The 24,531-nt window shown below is 43.8% G+C and overlaps 1 protein-coding gene across 5 annotated transcripts; it reads right to left on the bottom strand.

Moving 5' to 3' along the window:
- Positions 1-284: 284 nt before the first annotated feature.
- Positions 285-24,119, bottom strand: TMEM196 (transmembrane protein 196). Of its 5 annotated transcripts, none has more exons than XM_083405686.1 (6): positions 22,719-24,116; positions 7,874-7,930; positions 6,406-6,660; positions 5,014-5,087; positions 2,970-3,051; positions 285-1,015 (listed from the first exon to the last, which is right to left on the bottom strand). In XM_083405686.1, the coding sequence occupies exons 1-6, from the start codon at positions 22,875-22,877 to the stop codon at positions 953-955; spliced, it is 690 nt and encodes a 229-aa protein (XP_083261812.1). In that variant the 5' UTR covers positions 22,878-24,116; the 3' UTR covers positions 285-952. The 5 variants fall into 5 exon arrangements, with proteins under 5 accessions (XP_083261812.1, XP_083261813.1, XP_083261810.1 ...); XM_083405687.1 differs by having other exon boundaries at positions 22,731-24,114; XM_083405684.1 differs by having other exon boundaries at positions 22,713-24,113.
- Positions 24,120-24,531: the final 412 nt, after the last annotated feature.

Genomic DNA, 24,531 nt, shown 5'->3' with positions numbered 1-24,531 from the left:
GTGTTTAACTAAGTCCTGGGCAAATAATCTGGATAGCCCTGTCCTAGACTAGCTGTGTCTGCTTGGGTACTCAGTGCAACACTATTCCAGGTCAGGCGACAGAAAGGAAGTGAAGTCGTCATCTTCCATTTAAAATAATCCAACATCCATGCCAGGAGAATGATCCACTCTGTCAGAATGTGAGAGATTGTTTGTAGTGGTTAGGAGGTACTGGTCAGTCAAAATCAGGGTTTTTTGTTCCCATGTATCTTTTTCAGGAACATTTTCACAAATACTCTGAACTGTCACACTTTTAGGTTTCTCTTTATTTGACATCTTGTATGAACAAATTATGAAATATACCTCACAAATTGGAAATATTTACAGTTTCTTTACAGCAAGGCATTGTTCAGGTTTTGACTTATGGCATCCTTAAAGCATTCTGTCTTTCAAAACAAAGACATCCGTGTTGTTGCAGCATGCTCATAATTCATTCATTAGGCTTTGCGTAGGAAAGGCGAGCCTTTCAAGTCTCATTTCCATTCCTGCCATTGTGCAAGCCATTGTTTAAACGCTCTCCATTTCACGTCTGCGGGTTGTTGTGTTTTAGTTTTCATTTCAGAAAATCGTCATAAGGCGAGCCCGAGTAAGAGTCTGAAAAATTCATTTTAAAATATGATCACAGCCATCCAAAAATCATTCAGACAAAAGAAGAAGAAAACATTAAGGACGTTATCACTACTGTGTATCGTCAAAATATGCAGTAAAATATCTTCAAATAACAGGAGAGAAAATCAAGACGAATCTCTGCAAGAGATGCCACTGTGCTGTTGTTGTTTTCAGCTGTGAACTTATTGCAAATAAAAAGCCGCCATGTTTCCATTGCCTTCTCTCAAAAGTCGCTGCCGTCTACATCTTTGCCTCTTAAAGAAAATCCTGAAAGTAGTTGTTCTTCTTGAAAACTGTAAACCACTCAGTAGGCTCTTCCATTATAAATTAGGTGTGGGCCTCCATTACACATGTTGTCTGTCATTTCCTGTAAGCATAAAATGGGGAGTTATGATTAAAGGCATTTTTTTTGTCAGCTTTGCATGTTGCTAATTAGCCAGTACAGATTTAAGCAACGTAAGGACTGAAGCTCACATCTGGCCTGTGCCAGATTTTCTTTCCTAGAATTATTCCACCCAGAATGATCAGCCCCTGGGTGCATTGCCACACAATGACAGTATGGAGCTGCCAGACAATCTGTTCAATGAGAGATTGGATGACACTGACTATTAGGAGTCAGCATGGTGTAGCAGTTAGAGTGTTGGACCATGACCTGGGAGACCAGGGTTCAAATCCCCACTTGGCCATGAAGCTCTAAAGGTGGCCTTGGGCTAGTTGCTCCCTCTCGGCCTAACCTACTCCCCACAGGGTTGTTGTGAGGATAAAATAAGGAGAAGGAGAACTAAGTACACCACCTCAAGCTCGTTGGAGGAAAAAGTGGCATAGAAAATTATAAATAAATGAACATTGAATGAGCCATCATTCTGATCTGTTTGTGAGATTAGAAGACATTGTGTTAAGCAAGTGTCATCCCAAGCAAGTGTCATTCCTCATCCCTTTGCTTACTAGGGAAAAGTTCTGGTCTTTTGGAAATCAGGCTTGTGGTGTGAGGGCTCCAAATCAGCTTCAATTGCACCGCCTGAATTTCCTCGGGTATGATTGAATCCCACCCAAAAGAGTGACAGTCTGGAAGCGCCCTTAGTCATGGGTGTGGAAAAGCCTTGGTAGTTTGCAGCCCACAGGCCTGAGGCTGCTTCCCCGACTCATCGTTTAGGGGAGCTTAATGCTGTGTAACATGATGTAATGAAAGGTGATTGCATGAGAGAGCTAGAAAAAAACCCCAGACATTCTTCAGCCACCCAAATGGAAGGATGCTACGCACGGAAGCAGAGCAAAAGCTTCTTCACCAACACCAGCCTTACCCATTCCAGCACACAGGTAACAAGGTAAAATGAAAACATCCCCTGTACACCTGCAACTGATCTTGAAGCTTAGAGACTACCCCAAATGGCTATGAATTCAGAAGACAGTACACTTCTGAATACCAGTTGCAAGAAACCACGGGGAGAAGAGTGCTGTTGCCCTCAGGTTCTGCTTGCGGTCTTCCTATAAACATCTAGTTGGCCACTGGATTCTGGACTAGACGGACCACTGGCTGGATCCAGCAGGCTCTTATGTTCTTAAGATTGATGGCCTGGTTGTCACTAATCCCTCTACGTTTTATGACTTGTCTGGTATTTTCCTTGGACCCCTGTGTTAGACATCTGCCTCACTGCCACTTTAACTTAGCTTTCACTTTCTTTTCGTGGTGGCCCTCGAGCTCCAGTTGCTGTTAGGTCCTGATAGGTTTCTGTTTCAACTTATATTTCACATTGAGATGTGGACCTACTTTAGGGATGTGGCTCATCTAGTTGTTTTACTCCAACTCCCATCATCCCTCACGATTGGCCATGGTGGCTGGGGCTGATGGGAGTTGGAGTCCAAGGTCATCTGGAAGGCCCTAGACTCCTTATCTCCTCACCCCTGGTCTACTGACTTCTTTCTCCTTCATTCCCAGTGCTGTTGGGATCTGCCTCCTGGTTATTTCAACTCTCCTTACAGCAACAGGACATCTGCCCTTCCTTCACCCTAGACAGCAGATAGCATGTGACTGAAAAAGTGTCTTTGACAAGCGGTAGCAGCAGAAACAACAACAACAACAACAACAATTTATTATTTATACCCCACCCATCTGGCTGGGTTTCCCCAGTCACTCTGGGCAGCTTCCAGTCGAATATTAAAAACACAATACCGCATCAAACATTAAAAAGCTTCCCTAATGGTCGCCCTAAGCAGTTTCTTACAATAAATCTGTCTTGTCCTGTTTTTATAATGCCCCATGGAAGAAATGGAACCTATGTTTGTATTATGGAAGAGATGACAGTTGGGTCACAATTTGATACCTTGGTCTCTGCTGGGATTTCCAGGAAGGGCGCCAGATAATGCCGGTTGAGGTGAGGATGTGGGGATGTAGATACCTGTCTGCTGGGAAACAGAGTGAGATGAGTAAACTTAACATCCCTTCAGCCATTAAGCAGCCAATGGATGTCACCAGTGAAAGCCAGTATCATTCAGTAAAACAAATATTGGAGGAGGACTCAGGAGCTCCTCAGTCAGCCAAGTCACTGTGTTTGCTTAGATTTCCCCATTTATAAAATGGAAATTATGGAGCTTGCTTACATGATCAGAAATAACGAGGGTGTATCAGTACTATGAGTACTATCACATTAAAATACAGGAGAAGGAGGAGGAGGAAAGTCCCTGATTATACCCATTATAACTGGATTCAGCCTCAGATATAACTTCATAGTATAAACAAATCCAAACTTGTTGAAATAGTTGAAAAAGGAGAACAACTCAGGAGAGTTGTGAGGATGGATGGTTAAAGGGCCATTTTAGGCACTTCTCACATGGGAAGTGCAACATCATGGTTTTGTATCCTTTGTGAGCTATTGGGGGTAGGTCTAAATTCTCAGTTCATTTGGGCTTCCAGTTCCGGTCTGCCTTAATGGAGGCAGCACCCACGACAGCGGGAGATCGTTGCCAAAGAAAAAACAAGGATGATTGAGGGTAATTATCCTTGCAAGTTCGCCCCAGGGACAGGGGGGAATGGGCTTCACTCGCAGTTCATCTCAGTACCTGGCTCTTGCCAGGATATTAGCTCCACCCAAGGCATGATGGAGAACAGCAACAACCGGGAAAAGATAGACATAATGTTTTACAAGGACAGGAAGAAACATCACAGACAGAATAATTGCCACACACAGGAAGAGCAAGGAAATAGTTTGAATGTTTAACTGTAAATTTATAAATCATTTAATATGTCAATACAAATGGAAGTTGTTAATATGTTGTTGTATAAGGGATTGTTATTTTGACTGGAGTGTAACTGCAATTAAGAAGACTTTGGAATGCAGAAATAAAGTAAAGCATCAATTCTAGCACATGGGGGGGTCACCTAAATTATATAATTTGGCATCTGAATAATTGGTAATTGTATTATAATTTGGCATTGTTATAATGAGGCTATTACTGGATTATTGTAATTGAAAACTAATAAAAATTATTATAAGAAATAAATTCTCAGTACATTCATTCAAAAATGCTTACATAAAGTTAGCTATTTGAATTTTGCTCCTGAAAGTCATTATGATTATTGGTGGTCAGTTTTTTAACGAAATTGTTTAACTCATGACACTAAGCTTCCAACTGTGCAGTGCTTTGTGGGGGGTTTTTATGGGGTACTCAAGGGTACGCAGTACCAGCACCTCTTTTTGTTGTTAAAAAGTGTGGCACTTACTGTAACAACTTCATGGTGAGTACCAGCACCTATTTTTCTAGAAAAAAAGCACTGCAACCGTGTCAATTTAACTCAGGAAAGAGCAATGCAAAATAGTGTAAGTTTTTTTGTTTTTTGTTTTAAAAGATGATTTGGCTGTCTGTGACAAGGGTCTGTATTTTAAGTGCATACTGATTTGAAAAGGTGTCAGTCAGTCCACCGGTACATTCAACAAAATGCCTATTTGGATGCTTATAATAAGGATCAATAAGTTAAGTGAAGAACATACTTCCAACTCTAACATCTTACTGTGCAGTTTTCTGTGTCATGTTTCCTAGAAGTATTGTAAGTGAATAAAGACTTCTGGGGGTGATTTCAAAGCATCAACCAAGGACTCAGCTACATTAGTAAAAAAACAGCACTTTGAATGTGTTATAAACATGCAACGCCAGATAGCGCTGGAGAGAAAAGGAAAAAAATCTTTGCGATTTTCCATAGTGTTTTCTTTCTTTCATTTTAAAGATTTAATTTCTGACTTATTTATAGCATTTCCCCCCTGCGTGTAGATCCACCCCAAGACTGATTATGCATTCCTCTAAGAAACTAAACTTGCTACAGAGATATTAAAAACCAAACCAAGCATTGTAGCATTCTAGAATTTAGCATACCTTGAAGGTAACTCTGGTGTCGGGGGTACCACTGGGCAGCTGGGCAGGTCGGTTATTTCAATACCCCTCAATCTCTAATATAACAGTCACAAATGAGGCAGAGAAACAGGCAGCATGTCAGTATCAATATATAGAAAGTTGTACTTCCTGTACAGATGTACACAATCAGCAACTTCTGGCAATATACTCTAGTGCTGGACTGTACCTCTTTAGAGTACAGTGGTACCTCGCAAGATGAATGCCTCGCAAGATGAAAAACTCGCAAGACGAAAGAGTTTTTTGAGTTGCCTCATAAGACGAATTTCCCTATGGGCTTGCTTCGCAAGACGAAAACGTCTTGCGCCTTTTTCTTAAAACCGTCAATGCATTCCTATGGGAAACCGTCAATGCATTCCTATGGGAAACCGTCAATACACAGTGGTGCTTCGCAAGATGAAAAATTCACAAGACAAAAAAACTCACGGAACGAATTAATTTCATCTTGCAAGGCACCACTGTATAGGAGCAGATGCCCAAGGGCATTCTCTTGCTAAGAATACCTTGTACATCCCCAGAAAGCCTAGCTCAAACCTCCCTGGTATGCAGGTTTTGTATGCCCTGGGAAGATGTGGGGGAAATTCAGCCATCTGATTCTTGCAGTTTGAAGCAGTACAAACCAGCAACACATCCATTGCATGGGGTTGCTGATTGTTCAGCTTGACCTCCAACATTGGGGTGGAGTTCACCTGTGGGCTCCAGTGTTGTTGGGATCCGAGCTACCATCATTCCCAGCTTCCAATGGTCAGAGATGATGTGAGTTGTCATTCAAAAGTAAATCTGGAGGACCATGGGTTTTTCATCCCTGTCCCACATAGATTTAATCTTTGGACTCTCTCCATTTTACAAAGTACTAAGCAGGGGGAAACAATCAGGGCTTTTTCCCCCAGCCAAAAGTCGCCAAAACTCAGCTCCTGCACCTCTCAGGTAGGCACCATTGCCATTATAAGAGAATGAGGGAGGCGTTCATGGTGAGTTCCGGCACCTTTTTTTCTAGGAAAATATCACTGGAAACAATATTTCCATGCAACGAGGTGTGTCTGTATATTCACATTAATTAAGCAGGTTATTTAGGGAGTGCTAGACTTAGCGGCTCAGCATTTGTCTATCTTATACAATGGAACAATGTAGATAATTGACGCATTTTGTTGAAATGGGTGTACTGCGGAGATACGGTATCCAAAAATAGCTTTCTATAACAGAACGAGGCATGCACCAAACGACAGTGTTTCATTTCCCAGTCCTTTGTAAAGCCGAAAATTGAATTCTTCCCCTTACTGCTGAATGAATATATTAGAACACAAGAAGAGCCTTTTGAGAGGAAACGCAACGGTTCGGGAAGACTGCCCAACTTACCTTCTCGCCCATTTCATGGGAGTGATGCAGCGAGTGCTCTCTTTCTGAAAACATTCTTCTTTGCTCGTAGCTGGCTAGCCGACAAGTCAGCCACGAGGACAGAGTGCAGCCACCGATGCCGATGCAAGCCAGGGACATGGAGGTGACATGCAGAGGATAGAGGGCTGAGGATTTCTTTGTCAGAGCCCGAAGGAACTGAAAATTTAATATTCCTCCAATTAGTCCACAGATACAGCAGGCTGAGAAAAGTATCATCTAGGAGGAGACAAGAAAGATCACGTTACCATGGACTTCTCGGCCAGAGAAGGCAATTGCGGTGCGGGGGGGGGGCTAAAAAGCAGAGTGACTGACTGACGGATATATAGCTGCGCGGCCCAAAACATTTAAATAAATAAATAAAACTCCCCTGGGCAGGTGATGACAAAGTATTTTGCAAGCAATACTGTATTGGCCCGAACATAAGCCGCACATGAATATAAGCCGCAGCTTTAAAATTGGAGGGAGGGAGGAGAAAAGAAAAGAAAAATACCTGAATATAAGTCACTCCCTTCCTTGCTGCTCCTGGCTACATACTGGGGGGGGGGGGCGTGCTGCATTGCCGGTGAACTTTCCCCTTCCTCACTCTCAGGGGGGGGGCGTTGCCCCACACTCCTAGCTGCATACCGTAAGGTCGCAAATATAAGCTACAGGGTCAGAATTTGGGAGGAAAGTGTGGCTTATATTAGGGCCAATACGTTACAGTGGTACCTCGGGTTACAGACACTTCAGGTTACAGATGCTTCAGGATACAGACTCCGCAAACCCAGAAATAGTACCTCAGGTTAAGAACTTTGCTTCAGGATGAGAACAGAAATCGTGCAGTGGCGGCGCAGCGGGAGGCCCCATTAGCTAAAGTGGTACCTCAGGTTAAGAACGGTTTCAGGTTAAGAACGGACCTCCAGAACGAAATAAGTTCTTAACCCGAGGTACCACTGTATATGCAATGGGGATTCTTCAACTGTGATGCCTGCACCACAGGGGGTTTGACCAGATGACCCTGTGGCCCCATTCCAACTCTACAATTCGAAGAATCTAGAAGATAGATTTTCCAAAAACCAACCATAAATGATAAAAGACGGACAAAAAGAATAAGAAGAATCTTCCTTGCCCAGAGACAGCATAAAATGATGTACAGCCCAGATTCAAAACATAAATTTTAAAAGCCTAGGTGAATAATTCTTACACTCCTTCTCACCCTCAGGGCTTCCCTCTCCTATGGGATTAGGCCAAGGGCAGCACAGAATTAAACTGAATCTTGCCAGTCGCTCGCCTCTGGCCCAGAGTAGGAAAGTACCTACCTTTCCCAAGGGCACTTTCCACTGTCCTTTTGGAGATGGAGCATGGCGTCTTGCAGCAGCAAATAATTCAAGGCACATGACAGTTTGCATTTCATCTATTGATACGTAATACAAGTCATGCAAAAACTTACGACAAGTCCTGATTTTTTTTTGGCACACAGTATTCCACACGCTCCACAAAGCAGAAACTGTAACAACAAGAAGAACATATGTCATAACTGAAAGTCTAGAACAGCAGCGTCAACTCTGCCACGCTGTAAAACAATGAAAACCGTAGCAGAATATTCATTTTTTTAAAGCTGTGGCTATATCTAGATGACAGGATTACTCTTTCGAAAAACAGTTTTCAGCCAAACCTCTTTGTATTTAGGAACAGCACAAACCAAATCCAAAATCCACTGGGATGAGAGTTCATCAACATCCCATTGCAGTCATCTTGAAAGGGGAACTTCTGAGGAGTTGTGGGAAAGGGAAAAGGGAGTCTTACACTTATTCAAAACCCTGTTCGGCTCCATCCTGTCATCTAGGGCCCAATCCTCAACACTTAGGCCCACACTCACCTGCAGACTCAGCCAGCAAGAGCCCCTTCCAGAGACTCCCAGATGGAGCTTGGAATGAGTCAAACTATGCCAACCTGTTACACTGATATTCTATAGTTAGGATTGCTCTGAAAGTCTGTTTCTAGGCCTGTTTGCAAGGTCAGCTACAGCCTGCCCTTTTGGCAGGTCATATCTATCCTTGAGTGCATGCAAAGTTATTCATATTTCCTATTAACCAGCTATTGAATGTTTCTCCTTTTGCAAAAATGTTTTACAGCCATCCTCTTACTTCTGGTCAACATGGTAGGGCTATGGATTCTACTTTTCCTTCTCAGTTCAGCCTTAAGAAATGACAACCAGTGGCAATAATGGTCATGAACACAATTATACTTAATGTGGAAAAGTCAGCCAAATGCTACAAGTCAAGCATCTTCATGCATAGAAAATTTCAAATAGTGAATTTCAATAAATGAATCTGATGTATTTAGTGCAGAAACTGAAGCACAAAGTCTAAAAACTGGGAATTTAGATTGCAGCACATTTTCCTGGGAATAAGCATCATTGAACATACTTCAATGGACTTCCAAGAATAGCTACATGAATCGCACTGCATGTCCAACTTGTTTCTTATTCTCAACAGAGAAATCGTAGAAACCAAAATTTAACCCCTCCTCCAATTTACCACCATACAGTGCTTACACATGAAAACATTTTTTCACATTAACATTCAATTATTATTATTTTAAAACCTAGGGAAATTCAACACATTCCACCTCATCCTCCTGAAAAAGTTAAATTCTGTTTCAAATATCACCAGACCTAAATGCTGTCAGAGTGGTCTGTGGACTGTAAATATTAATGGTTGGAAAACCAAGATGAACCCAGTGTGTTTGGTTATACCTAAGCCCAACACTGTGTAAGATGTCACACATGCATGGATACTAGTTGGTGTCACCATGTCTGAGTAGTTCTCTGGGCCCAGCAACCCACAATGCAGCAGTGGTACATGCAACATGGGAAATTACTCTGTAGTGAAGTGAGGTTCACCACACTGGCTCTCTTGTTATGTCCCCCTCAAGCTTGGAAGCACTTCTGCTTTCTGGTGGTAGATCACTTGATGGAATGCAATCATTGATACATGGACACATCACAATTACCTTTTCCTGTAGACATACCTCTGTGTAAGCTTTGTGTAGCTTAATTGAGCTGAATTCTCAATAAACAGAATGCCTGGAGGATTCCTTAGGGACCAGTAATTTGGATTCCTTAGCTGACCAATAATTTGGAACCATCTGTACCCCAGACTAACTACCTTGTGACATAGGAAGAATCTCTACCTGTAGCAGTGAGGTTACAGGCACGATAATACAGGAGAGCAGCAGCAAGACTCAGCTTGCCAGTATCCTATAAAAAGGTGAGGGGTGTGCAGTGACTTAAAGTGCAGCATAGGCAGGAAAGACAAAAGTAGGTGAACCAGGGATGAAGAATCTTAGGCCCTCCAGATATTGTTGGACCACACCATCCCTGACTATTGACCATACAGGCTGCAACTGATGGATGGAAAGTGGAGTCCAACATCTGGAGGACCACAGACTCCCCTAGTCACCCTTTTCTTCTCCAAACTTGGTTCTCACCTGCCAGCTTTCTTCCATGTTACTTTCAATTACAGAGCCCTACAAGGTGCAAAGGGGGATGTTCAGCTCTTTCCTGGTGCATTTTAAAGCTCTTTCTCCATTCATTCATTCATTCATTCTCTCTCCCTCTTTCTCTCTCTCTCTCTCTCTCTCTCTCTCTCTCTCTCTCACACACACACACACACTTAAGGCCAATCCATGCTTCCTCTTGTCCTGCCACTTTCCCCCAGGGAAAACCACTCTTTAGTGCTCAATTGGAACAAACAGCAATTCAGGTTTTATACGGATTGACATTTGCTCCTATTTAGAGTGAAAATTGGTTTTCCCTAGGGGGAAAGGAGCAGGGCAAGGGAGAAACCACTTGGACCCATGTGTAGAAAGTGTGGGTCAAGTGGAAAACTGCTCACTCGTTTTTTTTCTAGGCACATTTTCTGACACACATCATGTTTGGCCTGAAGCAACTACTTTTATCAAGTATGATTCTCACATCCTCAGTCTGCATAGAAAGCAGGTTAGCAAGACATGTCACAATCTGCATAAACTCTAATTATGAATAAACTGTCATTGGATATTACTGGAGGCAAAAATAAAAATAAACGGTTGCATAAAGTTACTTGGGGAGGCCATTCAAGCCGAAATGTGCATTAATCCAATAAGTTCCTGATGTAGTTTGGAAATGAATTGCCTTTGTTCTGATCCACTTGAGCTTCTTAAACCAAAACGAAAAGACTGCCATAAATCCCCTTACAGGCAATTTCTTTCCTAGTGACTAAAATATATTCAGCCTGCAACCCGGGAAGTGCTTGGAAGATCTATTGAATGCTATGATTTGGCTGTCTGCAGATTCTTTGCTGGCAGAAAAAATGGGTCTAGAGCAGAGAGGGGAGGAACTGAGGCAAGGAGCTGAGACCCGGGTCTCTCGTTTCATAAGCTGTGGAGGATACTCTCCGTAACTTAGGAAGCAGACCCTGAGACAGTAATAGGCTGGTTGAAAGCTAAAATTTTTTTTGAAGATCACTGTACATTAGACAGAGGTGCTGTCTGCCTATGATTTAGGGAATGCTGTTGTTATGGGGCTGCACTGTCTCTTAAGGCACTGTCTGCCTATGATTTAGGGAATGCTCTTTGTTATGGGGCTGCACTGTCCCTTAAGAAAGAGGTGCAAAGCTTGGGGGAAGCATTTATATCAGGTTTGTGGAAGCCCAGATGTTGTTCAACTGTGTATCATCCCTGGCTATGAACCATGCTTGCTGGGGCTGATGGGAGTTGCAGTTCAGCAACATCTGGAGGGCCAAAGCTTTCCTACACCTGGTTTAGATCCTGGGCTACTGCTGCTTGTAGTGCCTTCCATAAGCTTTGCCCAGCATGTCAGCCATATCCCTTCTTGGGGAGATGATCTCTGGCTACAGTTAAAACATACTCTGGTTACATCCAGGTTAGGTTGCTGCAAAGCACTGGTGTGGACCTTCCAGGCCACAGGCCTGATTATGCCTATCAGGTCTTAGAGACTGGCCACCAGGCTATTTGGGGGAAATCCTAGAATCCTAGAATTGTAGGGTTGGAAAGGACCTAAGGATCTTCTAGTCCAACCCCCTGCAAAGCAGGAATATGCAGCCTTCCCACATGGAGATCGAACCTGCAATCTTGATGTCATCAGCACCACGCTCTAACCAACTGAGTTAAGCTATTTTGTTAAGCAGCATGTAAAAACCAAATATATAAATGAATCAGAGAGGTGAATCAGGGCACCCATGAATGAAGATCATGGAAGTGTGGGGGGGGGGGGGTTCAGCCCTGCATCCTCACACCACCCATGATTTGCAAGATTTTGGCTGTGGGATTCAGGTATGTGGGGACAGGCAGAGGAAAAAGAAAATGTGTTATGAGGATCAAAGGAAGATGGTCACCTTCAACCTTTTTGTAGTACTAGGAAGTTTGCTTGCCCAATGCCAATGCTGTTGCAGCAGCTCTTTTCTGAGATGTCCCATTGCCTCTGCTCTTGGCTTCTGGCCACTCTGAAGCAGCAGCATTGGAAAGTCAGAAAGCTTTAGAAACTCATCCCTCCTCCCATGCTCCCAAAAGTGACTGAAGTCCCTGGGAAGAAAAATGCATAGCATCAGCCTGCGAGTAACTGGCATAAAAGACACGTCTAGTGTAGATAGTGATTTCCCCATGTAAAAACTATGGTTTCTATCCAGAGGAAGGTAACATACCCTCCAACATTTCCCCAATGAAAATAGGTAAAGGTAAGGTAAAGGTACCCCTGCCCATACAGGCCAGTCTTGGCAGACTCTAGTGTTGTGCGCTCATCTCACTCTATAGGCCGGGAGCTAGCGCTGTCCGGAGACACTTCCGGGTCACGTGGCCAGTGTGACAAGCTGCATCTGGCGAGCCAGCGCAGCACACGGAATGCCGTTTACCTTCCCGCTGGTAAGCGGTCCCTATTTATCTACTTGCACCCGGGGGTGCTTTCGAACTGCTAGGTTGGCAGGCGCTGGGACCGAACGACGGGAGCGCACCCCACCGCAGGGATTCGAACCGCCGACCATGCGATTGGCAAGTCCTAGGCGCTGAGGTTTTGCCCACAGCGCCACCCGCGTCCCCCAATGAAAATAGGGAGTAATGATACTAATACTAATACTAATTTAATTATTTATATCCCACCCATCTAACTGGGTTGCCCCAGCCACTCTGGGATGCTCCCAACATATATAAAAAACATAATAAAACATCTAACTTTTTTTTAAAAAAATAAAAAGCTTCCCTATACAGGGCTGCCTTCAGGTGTCTTCTAAAGGTTGGCTCAGGGGTCTCATAACTCCATCCCCTCCAATATTTCTCCAGTAAAAAACAGCGGTGTCCTAAGGAAAAGGGGGACATTCTAGAATCAAATCAGAAACTGGGGTGGCTTCTGTAAATCCAGGACTGTTCCTGGGAAAGAGGGGCGCTTGGAGGTTTCTGAGCTAGTTGCTTCTAAGTTCTATTGAAATCAGTGACTTAGATCAGTTGTGACTAAAGTGCCCTTATTCACAGCTGCCTCTACCTTTTGACTGCTTTTCTCTGAAGCAAGTCCATGCAGCTGGGGCTGTGACTATACAGAATCCCAATCACCAGATGGGATTGTGTCACACAAAAAAGGGGCTACCACACATCTGTGTCTCTTGTCTGAAGAGCACCTAAAATACCACTGATTTCATTCAATGAAATTAGGTGCAGCTAGTTTCTCTGTAAAGGAGCCTAACTGGGTTTACTGTAGGCAGACCGAGAGGTGACTAAACCAGAGAGAAGATTCAGAGAATGAATAATCATTGGATCAGTTTTGGCATTTGAATGCCACTCATTTGTCACTCATTTCAGAAGTGAGTCATCAGGGTTTTCTGTATGAGTGATATAAATGCTTAACTGTCAATAAGTTAGCACGTTTGCTTTGTGTGTGTGCTTGCTATTCTTCCTTAATATTCACACACACAAGTTAGACTTTGGAGGGAGACGGGGGGGGGGGAATGGTGCAGCCCGAATGATCAGAATCCCCACGCTGATCCACGTGGCGGTTCCCAAACCATCCGCGAGCCGGATCCAGAAGGCAATTGGGCTGGATCCAGCCCCCAGGCCTTAGTTTGCGGAACCATGATCTAAGAGAACATATCCCAGGTTAGCAGAGAAAGTTGGCAAAGAGGAAGACTATGTCCAGCTTTTACCTTCAGGTACTCTCTCAGGCGTGGGACGCGGGTGGCGCTGTGGGTTAAACCACAGAGCCTAGGACTTGCCAATCAGAAGGTCGGCGGTTCAAATCCCTGTGACAGGGTGAGCTCCCGTTGCTCGGTCCCTGCTCCTGCCAACTTAGCAGTTCGAAAGCACATCAAAGTGCAAGTAGATAAGTAGGTACCGCTCCTGTGGGAAGGTAAGCAGCATTTCCATGCGCTGCTCTGGTTCGCCAGAAGCGGCTTCGTCATCCTGGCCACATGACCCGGAAGCTGTACGCCGGCTCCCTCGGCCAATAAAGCAAGATGAGCGCCGCAACCCCAGAGTCGGTCACGACTGGACCTAATGGTCAGGGGTCCCTTTACCTTTACCTTACTCTCTCAGGCACTGTTTGGGAGCTTGGGTGATTTTGCAAGAGAACTAGACAAAGGGTGATCGGTCTAGCAGTGGTTATTAATTTAGCGGAACCTAATAACTCATGAAAGCTATTGTACTTTAACGTTATTATAGTAAGCCGCTCAGAGAATGCTGTTATCAGATGACATAATAATACCATTAACATCGTTCTCTTTCCCTCCCCGCCTCTCCCTCTAGCTACCTTTCTCCCCATGTACGTGTGCGGCCGAGCATCAGTTCACACAACCACTAATAAAGAAGTCCAAAACCCTTGTTGCCCCACTTGTGGGGAGGGAGGTTGGATTCACCCACCCAACAGCCTCCCGCCAGCTCCTGCCTGAGGCATGAGACACCCTCCCCTTCTGCCAGCACAGGCAGGGGGGAGTGCCACTGGTGAGACCCCCCCACTGGAAATAGCCAGCCACAACATGGGCCATTCCAAGGATAGGGAAGGACAGAGCCACCCCAGGACCCATTGGATCCTGAGCCAACCCACTGCTGTTGGGTGATGGCTTCAGGCCCTGTCTAAGCCCAGTCACCATATCTTCTCTAGGCGAACTACCTGCCCCCCCCTTCTGTTCTGACCACCAGTTAGGATTTCCCCTCTAGCCCAAGACCAGATGTTTCCACCACTTCCCTGCAATGGGCTCATATGAGGCCTTTGCTCATGGATCTAGCTCAGTTTCTCAGTTTTTTCTTCGTAAATTGGCTTCTCCACATTTCTGCAGCAATTTGAGATTTTTAAAAAAAATCCTCCTGAAAATTCACCAACATTTTAGTACAGATTTCTCTTAATAAACACCTCCGTGTGCCGTTTTGACCCATGGACGCACTTTTGCAAACAGTTTATCCTAAGACAATGCATGTTATGTGCCGTTTTCGCAAATGTATCTGTTTTTATGCACCATCTCCCCTAGCATATGCAATGCTGTAAACATCGTTTGGCTGGGGAACTGCCCTGCAAAATCAGAGAAGAGAACATTGCAAAAGAGCACTGGCTTTCAGTTTTCAGGCAGTTTCAGAACATGCACATTTGATAGCTTCATCTTCAGATGCAAACCAGATTAATTTTCTCCCGCATCTCTGGTTCGGATTGTAGTTGGTGCCCTGAAGCAAAGGCAGATAAGAGTAGTGGTGAGCCCAGCTGCAATATGAATGGGTAGATGGCTGCAGGTGGGGCTTTCACAGCCATGCCATGAATGTGCTGTACAGCAAGCTGGGGGGGGGGGTGTGAGGTGTCCATGTGCTGAGCAGCAATGTGAAAGAGACGAGGTTATTTTGTTTCTTACTTGTTGGATATTATTGTGTACATTTTTTTTGAATATGTTAAATTTAAATCAATTTCCTTTACTTTGAACCAGGGCTGTGGGGCCTCAGTTCCAGTGCCTTTTTTTAAGATGCTAAGAAGTGCAGTAGTGGTAAATTGTGAGGCCATGTCAGTGTGGTACAGTGGTTATTGTGCTAGACCAGCAGGACCAGGGTTCAAATCCCTACTCAGCCATGAAGCTCACTGGACCAGTTAACCACTCTCAGCCTAGCCTACCTCACAGAGCTGTTGTGCAGATAAAATGGGGAGGATGAGAACCATTTATGGCACCTTGACCAGTGCAGACACCACAGCTTCAATATCAAACTAAATTCTCTCTCTCTCTCTCTCTCTCTCACACACACACACACACGCACACACACACACAACTTTTGCTTATTATCCAGCCTGATAGACAGTTCTGACTCAAATGCTTGCGGGCTATTTTGCAACATTTTGGTTACCATAACAAAGTGACTTGGGAGTTTTTCAAAAAATAAAGTGGCATATTCATGCTAATATGACCCATCTCTATGTCTGCTTCGCCTACTTAGTGAGTTTTTCTCTTTGAGAACAGCATCTTTAACAACTGGTACAATAGTTGCGACCTTCCCTGGACTGGGAGAGCTTGATCACACTAATTCAAGACTGTGTTAGTGCAATGCAGTCCAGTATATAGAGCTTCCTTTGAGTTTGGCCCAGAAACTGCAATCAGTGCAGAATACTGCAGCATGATTTCTGACGGGAACGAGACCCTGTCAGCATATTACACCCCTGCCCAGAGATCTGCACAGCTGCTGATTTCTTATCGAGCCAAATTCAAGGTGCTATTGGTATTATGGCATATAAGCTATTATACAGTATGGTCATATCTAAAGCTCTCAACAGCTTGGGACCAGTTTACTTGAAGGATAGCCTTACCCCATATGTGCCCACTTGGTTACTTTGATCTGTGGAAGCGGCACTTTTGCAAGTATCACATGATGTATGTTTCACATCTACAAGGAATTGATCCCTCACTGTGGCAGCACCTACTCTCTGGAAGTCCCTGCCCATTAATGTTAGGTAGGAGCCTTCACTGTATTGTTTTCAGCGCCTGCTACAAAATAAAAAAAATAAATAAAATCCAACCTACCCATACATGTATTTTTAATATTTGCTTATGTATTAAAGTTACATTCTGCCTTTCCTCCCAAAGGAGCCCAGGGCAGCACATCATTTTGTTATGTGTTTTTACAGTAAACCCACAACTTATGTGCACTTAGTTTGTGCACATTGAGCTTTACACACATAGGGAAATTTTTTTTTTAAGGGGGTGGACAGCTTTTGGGGGGAAATAACTTTGGCAATCCTGCCCACCACTGAACCCAATGCATTTTGATTATACATGATTTTGGTTTTAGTCATGATTTAGTATGAACATAATCCTGCATAGGCTGTGAGCTTACTGCATTATGTATATTTCTTTTAAAACCTCTGATTTAATTTTTGTTTGGATACCTCGCTTTTAACATTTGATTTGATCAGAATTGTTCAATGAACCTTAATTGATTGATTAATGAAATGCTTGGCATGAAGAGGATTGGCCAATCATACCCCAATCCAAGAAATGACATCATCATCCTTGCTGTGTGATAAATGGTGGTGCTTCCACCCTGGCCTGCTACACCATGGTGTCAGGGCTCAGCCCAGAACCAGAGGAAGTGAAGAAGAGAGCAAGGGAGTGAGTGGGTGGGTGTCTCTCTTGTTAATGAACAGAGTGACTTCCAAGCACCACAGGGAACCACTGCCAGCAGCCCTCTCAAACATCTGAAATGAGAAGAAAGGCCTGTCTAGATCCTAGACAGTTTTTAGCCTGGGCACTTCTTGTTTGAGAAATCAAAACACTGAATCGATATGGCACTTTTGAAGTTAGTAGCTAGCACACGCACTACCACTGATGTGACTTACATAATTCAGGATTATTATTTTTTTTAAAAACAGACTTATTCTTCCTTTTTGGTGGATGCATGCTTGCATGCCTTCCTCTGTGTGCAGAGGCAATTTGTATGCATGCTGTCACTCTCTTCGCAGTGTATGCCTGTGTGCTCAACACGCTCGTGCAATTGGTTCTGCCGTTTCTATGGAGAAGCAGCTCATTCCGTGTGAGTAGTAGATTTTTTAAAAAGTCAAATCTAGCAGCAATTCTATTCACCTCAAAGGACTAATTACACCTCACGTTGTATGACTATGACAAGTAATACAAGTGGAAAGGCATCCAGCGTACAATGGCTGGATTCAAAGAATTTTTGTATTTCAGTCTTTTATCCACTTGTATAACTGAGAGGACAGACATATCACAAGCAAGATAAGGGTCTCCACACAGATGAGATTAACCAAGTGATTGATTTTAGGTTGCTGCCATATAACTAGACTCTTCTTCCAGTATCTGTTACCTTAACTGAAACTGATTTCTTATAGAGTGAGAACCATGCCAAATTGCAACTCCAGAAAAATTAGGTGGACAGAAGCAGAAGATCCATAATATATTTTACAACATATTTTAATGTATTTCTTTTCCTTTCATTTCTCTCTTCTCTGATATATTAACCTTTCTGCTCTTGAGCTTGGAAAACTCATTAGCTCTCACATTTGTAATTAGTGTAATCATTCTGTTCTGAGGTCCCTTATTGGAGCAGAGCTCTCTATTTTAACAGTCCAAACAAATTCCTTTTAATAGACATGAACAGAGCAATCCCACACATGTTTGTTTAGAAGTAAATCCCACTGTGGTCAATGGAGCTTGCTCCCATATGTTTGCATAAGATGACTCTTTCTTCTTGTTTCCAAAATACTTTGGGTTCAGAAGTCCCAGGTTCACTTAAAAGACAGCTGGTAGATGAGCTGACAAGATCTCTACCCAAGCCCTTAGCCTCAAGACCATACTGAACTAGATTTAGTATGAGACAGCTTCATATCTTTCTAAGTGTGGGCTACTCTCATCCAAGCAAAGCCACAAATTTTTAGCATCTTTGGACCATCCTTGGTACCAAGGATCTTCCAGGTCTAATATCCCTATCATGAATACAGAGATGAGCACTAGACAGCCTCTAAGTGGATGTTGGCCCTCCAGATGTTGTTGATCTGCAGTTCCCATCACCACTGAACATTCTGGTTGAAGCTGATGGGGGTTGGAAGTCTAACAATATCTGGAGAGTCATAGGTCCCCCCAGTCCTATATGGTATGACTGAAGTGGCTCCCATTAAATATCAAATAATATCTGGCTTTCTTTCTTTTAAAATAATGTTTTTCATGGTTGCAGCCTGAAGTCTTTGGATTATGTACCAAAGTAAGCAAGACCCTACAATTCTTATATGGCTTTTCTTCCCCAAGATTTCTAAATCAATTTAATGATGCCAACATTTTTTAGTGTTCTTGCTCCACCCAGATGTCTTGGGTATTCAGAAAGTGTAATAAGCTTTGTCTACCACATCTTTTGATATTACTTGTAATTAAGATACAGCCAATTTCTGCAAGAATATGCCCAATACCTCAAAGTCTGCATCTCACAGTATGTTTCCAACTGGGCTTGAACAAGTTTCCACTCATACATGACCCTTATCATTATGCAGGCAATTAGCACTGACTATATGAGCAGTTCCATTGATCTTGGTGGGTCTGCTACTGACCATGAACCAATTATTTTTTTTATCCATGAAGACAGTTAGCAATAAAACTATCTTGTGCATCAGAACTCTGCACAAATGTGACCTCAGTTTCAATAATGGGCTTGCTTATGCAAAAAAATACTGCTGTGGACTGGAGTCCACACATTGCAACTATAGCTATACTGCATACCATTGTTGTCAATATAAACTGGTTTACAGCAATGAGAAGGTATAAACACCAAAGTTATGGAATCCCAAAGTTATGAAACACCCTCCCTAAGGAAGTTTGCCTGGTCCCATTTCTGTTCACCTTGTGAAAATATATTTATTACAGTTGGCTTTTGAGATACTTTTTAACTGTATCTGAATTACAGGGTAACAATGTTGGGGTATTTTTTTTAAACCTTTACTGGCGGTGATGGTGCACTCAACTGCTATTCTCTGCTTTATAAATGTTTAGCCACTTTGAGTGTTCTTTTAAAATAGAAAAGGTGGCTAAAGGTGCCTGGCAGTAAACAAATAAAAGCAAATATATCATTTGGCAGCTTAATAGGATATTGTGGTTGGTGAGACAATATGTGTAATAGAGATGTGCATGATTTCAATCTACACAAAGCAGGATATTCTGAGCTAAGGTTTCCATAGTAACCTTCCCTTTAGCCACTTATGTGTGAAACTGGGCTCCCATCTAGTTGCAGCTATTTGGAGACAGAAGTGGGTCAAAGGCCTTTAATTAAATTTCCATGTTATGTTATTTTTAGGAAGAGTGCATAAAAATCAGCTTTCCTCTAATGGGTGGGCTCTTCAGAAGTTTGAAGCAATTCATCCCACCCTACCTGACTTATTCTCCCTCTGATACCTGAAATTATTGCAATTAAAACAAAACCATTCAGTTTCAATCCTAATTCTGCAGTTACAAGCATGCTTACTCGGACATGAATCTCAATGAATTCAATATGGCCTTCTTCAGAGCAAATATGTCTAAGATGAGATTGTTAGACCAACCACAGAGCACATTTACAGAACAGACACAGTGGTCTCAGAAAGCTTGCTGCGCCATTGATAGGGTTACAACCTGGCCAGTATCATGTGGGGAAGCTGACTGTATGAATTAGCTCTCTCAGAAGCCATTGAGTAGGGTACATCTAACTGCATCAACCAGCTCATACCCCTTGCAGTTCTTGAAAAAGGCAGAGATCTCACCCTTGTGGGAAAACAATGACAGTTTAGCAAAGGTAAGCTTGAAACCAAATTCTTGAGGATGCAATCACAAAACCATACAGCATGGCACATTTTTAAGTTAGCCATCCACCCAGAACCCAGGCGTGTGGAAATGTCCCATACGCCCTGTATGTTGTGTACCCTGCTATGTGTGTACTATCCACGTGGAACAAGCTGCAAATTAATATGGTTGGATGACTCCATCATGAGTTTTAACCATGTTCTAAATCAGGCTGTTCATATATGATTTTTTTTTTAAGGTGTACTCATATGGGTACACACAGAGGCAACTAGCAAGGAGGCCCAGAAATAGATTAAAAATATGCAAGATCCTTACCCAATAAAACTTCATAATAGTAGAACATTTCCAGGCTCACACTGAGGCAGGAAACCCATCAGGCTAAAATGAACCTGCACCTAATTATCTAATTGTCTATACCTATAAAATTATCAGTGTCGGTATTTTTGTCCACAGCTGCTTCTTCAGCTGAGCACTGCCATTCAAAGGTTTAATGATTACTCCTAGTCTGACAAAAGCCATAGGGTTGAATCCAACCCAAGTTTGTTGGAACTTAAGTCCCATTGATTTCACTGGGATCTAAGTGCAAGTAATTTGGGTGGGATCCAACCTGCTCTTCAGAAAGCTATACCTCCCCACACACATGCCCACTATTATACTCGGGCCACCTGAAAGTGTGAAATTGTGATTCCCAGCTCTTACCACCATCTATAAGTGCTTCTTCTGTGGCTCAGCAGCTTAATTAATGTGCTGCTGTTACTTTCCAAGATACATGTACTAACATGTAGGTAAATGTACTAACTAGACATTTCAACACAGGAATATGCAGCTATTTAGTCTAAAATTAGAGGAAATTGTGCACTTTCAAAACACCTTGTGCATCATTTCTTTTATTTGACCAATATAACTCTATATGATTCTAATATTTTTCTACTTCACTTCTCTTTAAGTTTTAAAGTTCTTATTCAGTTAAAATTATGAATCCTAATACAGGTCACATTTGCTTTGCTTTCTAATGATTTAAACAGAACCAGTGAGGAAATGTATCTTGTATGCTATGCATTTTATACAAATGCAAGTGAAATCATTGGTCAGCATACCCCACTGTAACCTAACTAATTTCAGCTGAAAACTCCACTGCTACTCCATGATGGCTGCATTGATGATTATTACCATGCACCACAATGTTAGCCATGCTGGGCATAACATTGAAAGTTACACATACTTAAGTCCTATCCCACTCAGTTGCATTTAATAATGTAACTGAGATTTAAAATTCAGTTCAACTGAATGGGAATTAAACATACTTAGTTTTGTTTGGGTTGCACCAAATTCCATTTAAATTAATAGGACTGGTTTCCAAAGATTATGTTTAGGAGAAGGGAGCCTAAAGCTGAGCTCTGAAGCACATTGGATGCCAGTCTTATGAATTGCAATAGAAAACAGTACAGTGTACTTTCATTCAACAAATAGTTACAATGGATGGAAGAAGAAGAAGAAGAAGAAGAAGAAGAAGAAGAAGAAGAAGCCACCCTCTATTGAAGCTGAGGTGTCAATCTTTGATTTACTGATATTTAAAGTGGTGGTGGTGGTAAGTGATTTAAACAAAACAACATATGATGTCAAAATGAATTGTGAATATGCTTGAATGTTGACTGACTTTGTCCACATTTTCAGTTCCTGGTAAAATCCTGACTAAAAGATGCAGTTGCTCTATCCTGATCACAATAAAATGATGTAATGCTGCAAGAATATGCTTCCTTTTCATTCTTTCAGAAATATGCAGTCTAAGGCATGTCCTTGGCATCATTTGGAAATACCTTTTCTGTCTTTGGACTACCACCTGGTCCTTTGCACAATGGTGCAACTAGATAATTTTAGACATAAACATCTGGTAGGGGGTACTGGCTTAAGATGACAATGTGCATTACTTTGCTTACTTCCAAAGTGTTAAGCCACCCCTGTTCCATTTGGGAGTCTTCTGCTTATTCTGCTGCATGGGGTCCTGGACTTCTGCCTGCCCACCCAGCCCCCTTATTAGGCCATTGGTCCATCTAGCTCAATATTATCTGCTCTGACCTGGGGCTTGAGGTAGGAGTTTTCCCAGCCCTACCTAGAGACACTTGGGAGCTGCATGCATGATGAACACTCTGCCACTGAGCTATGATCCTTCCTCCAATAGTTTTACACCCCACTGTAGATTTTTCCATGGCCAAAGGCATGGCCCAGTGTTCCGCAGGTATAAATCTGATGAAGGCTGCGGTGGGGTGTGAGATTTTATGCTAGAGGGTTTAAATAAAGTTCAGGTTATGTTGTCCTAAAATAGGTTGGGAGGGGAGGGGAGGGGAGGGAAGAAAGGAAGCAATCTATACACATGGATCATGCAGATATCAAGAGTGCACTGAGCATGCAAGCTAGAGAAAGGGCCGTATGGAAAATTAGCACCCGCTGAGCACAACATCATCACCATCAAGAGTTAAAGAGAGAGTGAAATGGCTAACGTACACACACCCCGCTCCATACCGGAGAAGAGTCTCCCAGCTGAGGCGCACGCTCGGAAAGAGCCAGGCTGAAGCTGACCGCCCCCACGGCCACGCTGGAGACCCCCAGCCCTATCTCCAGCACGGAGAGCACCAGGAGGCCTCCGATGATCTGACTGCTGGTGCACATCCTCGCTCGGTCATCGTTCCTACCAAATCAGCTCCGAAAGCGACGCATTCGCCTTCTCCAAGGGGAAGGGAAGAGGGAGGAGAAGGGCTCTTCCCTCCGCCGCAAACTTTTGTCCTCTTTTTCAGCAGCAGCGGCCAAGCATATAGCCCCAGCGGTGAAGGCCGGGTGGCCTCGAGTCTGGGCGTGCTTCTCTCTCCAAGCCGGGCCGGAGATCCTAAATCTGGGTGCGCCTCCAGTTGATGGATCGGGGAGGTGGATTTCTCGCGCTGCTCGGTGTTGGGCGTAGAGGAAGCCCGGAGCGGATAAAGCGCCGCTGCCGCCACGCAGAGCCCGAAGGAAGCGTCAGCGGGGAGCTGTCCGAGGTGCTGATTCCTCCTTCCCCAAAACCTCCCCGACGCGCGCTCTCCAGACGCTTCCTGATCACACGACTCTCCTCAGCGGTGGCATCGATCTTGTTCTCCTTTGGGGTGTCTGTCTCTGCCTTGCTCTCTCTTTCTGCGGACGCTGTATAATAAGAGTCTGGATATCCTTGAGGCTGGCGAAGGCAGATTAAATTCAGCACCACGCTCCTCTCCTCTCGCGCTCAGCTGGTGTCTTCTCCAGAAAAGAGAGAGGGGGGAAAGCGACCTTGTCTGAGCGCCTCCTTCGCTCTCATTGGAATGACCTCGCTAAGAGTTGGCTGGAGGGAGGAGACGCCGAAGGGGGAAGCCCAGCCCTAGCAAGAATTATGCATGAGCCTGGACGCGGCAAGTTCACAGCAGCCCCGACACAAGTGCTCACGCCCAGCGCTTTGAACCAACCCCAGCGACGACGACGCTGGTGTAATTCTTTATAATCTATGGGGTGCAAAACTGCAGGTCTCTTTGGTGCATTGTGTGAGGGAAGAGCAGTGGTGGAGTCAGGTAATTTTTGACACAGCCCCCCAACCCACCCCAGACCTATCTTACTGGGGTTCCTCCTCTATAGATGGTAATGTAGTGGGTTCCCCCTGCCCCCGCTTATGTTAAAATGTGGTAAGCAAGCCCTGCTGGTTTCACCCACCCACACTGAGTGGGACCCCAGGTTTCTGCCCCAAAGTCCTGCCCTGGCAGTACCACTGTACAAGAATGAGTCAGATAATGCAATAACTTCCCCATACCTCCATCCCAGGAAGGACTGGTCTTTTTAAATATATGAAATATTGGGAAAGTGTTGGAGTTATGTAACATCTCTTCTTCTGGTTTCAACATTCACAGTTATCAATAAATACACATCAATAATGACATATATAGCCTGCCCAATCTGATTCTAAGGCTATTAGAAATAAAACAATTGAAATATTTAAGTGGGGTCACTTCCAGGTGGAATGATTTACATAGCATATAGCAGGGTGAGGGTAACCCTTGGCTCAGTGGTAGGGCATTGGTCTCATGTGTGAGGGTCTCAGGTTCAATCCTTGGCCTCTCTAGGTAGAGTTGGACAGCGTGCCCCCCCCCTTCATCTGGCTGCGAGTATGGCAAGGCCTTCGTGCGGTGGCTTTCCAGCCCTCCCATAGCCAGCGCTGCCCCCTTCATCCGGTGGGAGGATCAGGGCCATGAGAATGGCGTGGCCTTCTTCTCAGAGTGGCAAATCGTGAGGCCTTCTGCAAGGCAGTGTGGCAGCCTTCCAGGCCTCC

This window comes from Podarcis tiliguerta (genome assembly GCF_965153285.1).
Source record: "Podarcis tiliguerta genome assembly, chromosome: 12".
Taxonomy (NCBI): Eukaryota; Metazoa; Chordata; class Lepidosauria; order Squamata; family Lacertidae; genus Podarcis; species Podarcis tiliguerta.
The sequence above is the reverse complement of the archived record's forward strand: the minus strand, read 5'-3'. Positions and strand labels throughout refer to the sequence as shown.

Bases quoted from the DNA above. Each gene is read 5' to 3' on its own strand.
- TMEM196 (XM_083405684.1), bottom strand. From the start codon at position 22,877: ATGTGCACCAGCAGTCAGATCATCGGAGGCCTCCTGGTGCTCTCCGTG. The intron at 6,661-7,873 runs GTAAGTTTTTGC...GTCTCCTCCTAG, and splicing joins AAAAAAAATCAGGACTTGTC to ATGATACTTTTCTCAGCCTG. The intron at 5,088-6,405 runs GTAAGTTGGGCA...CTGTTATATTAG, and splicing joins CCCATGAAATGGGCGAGAAG to AGATTGAGGGGTATTGAAAT.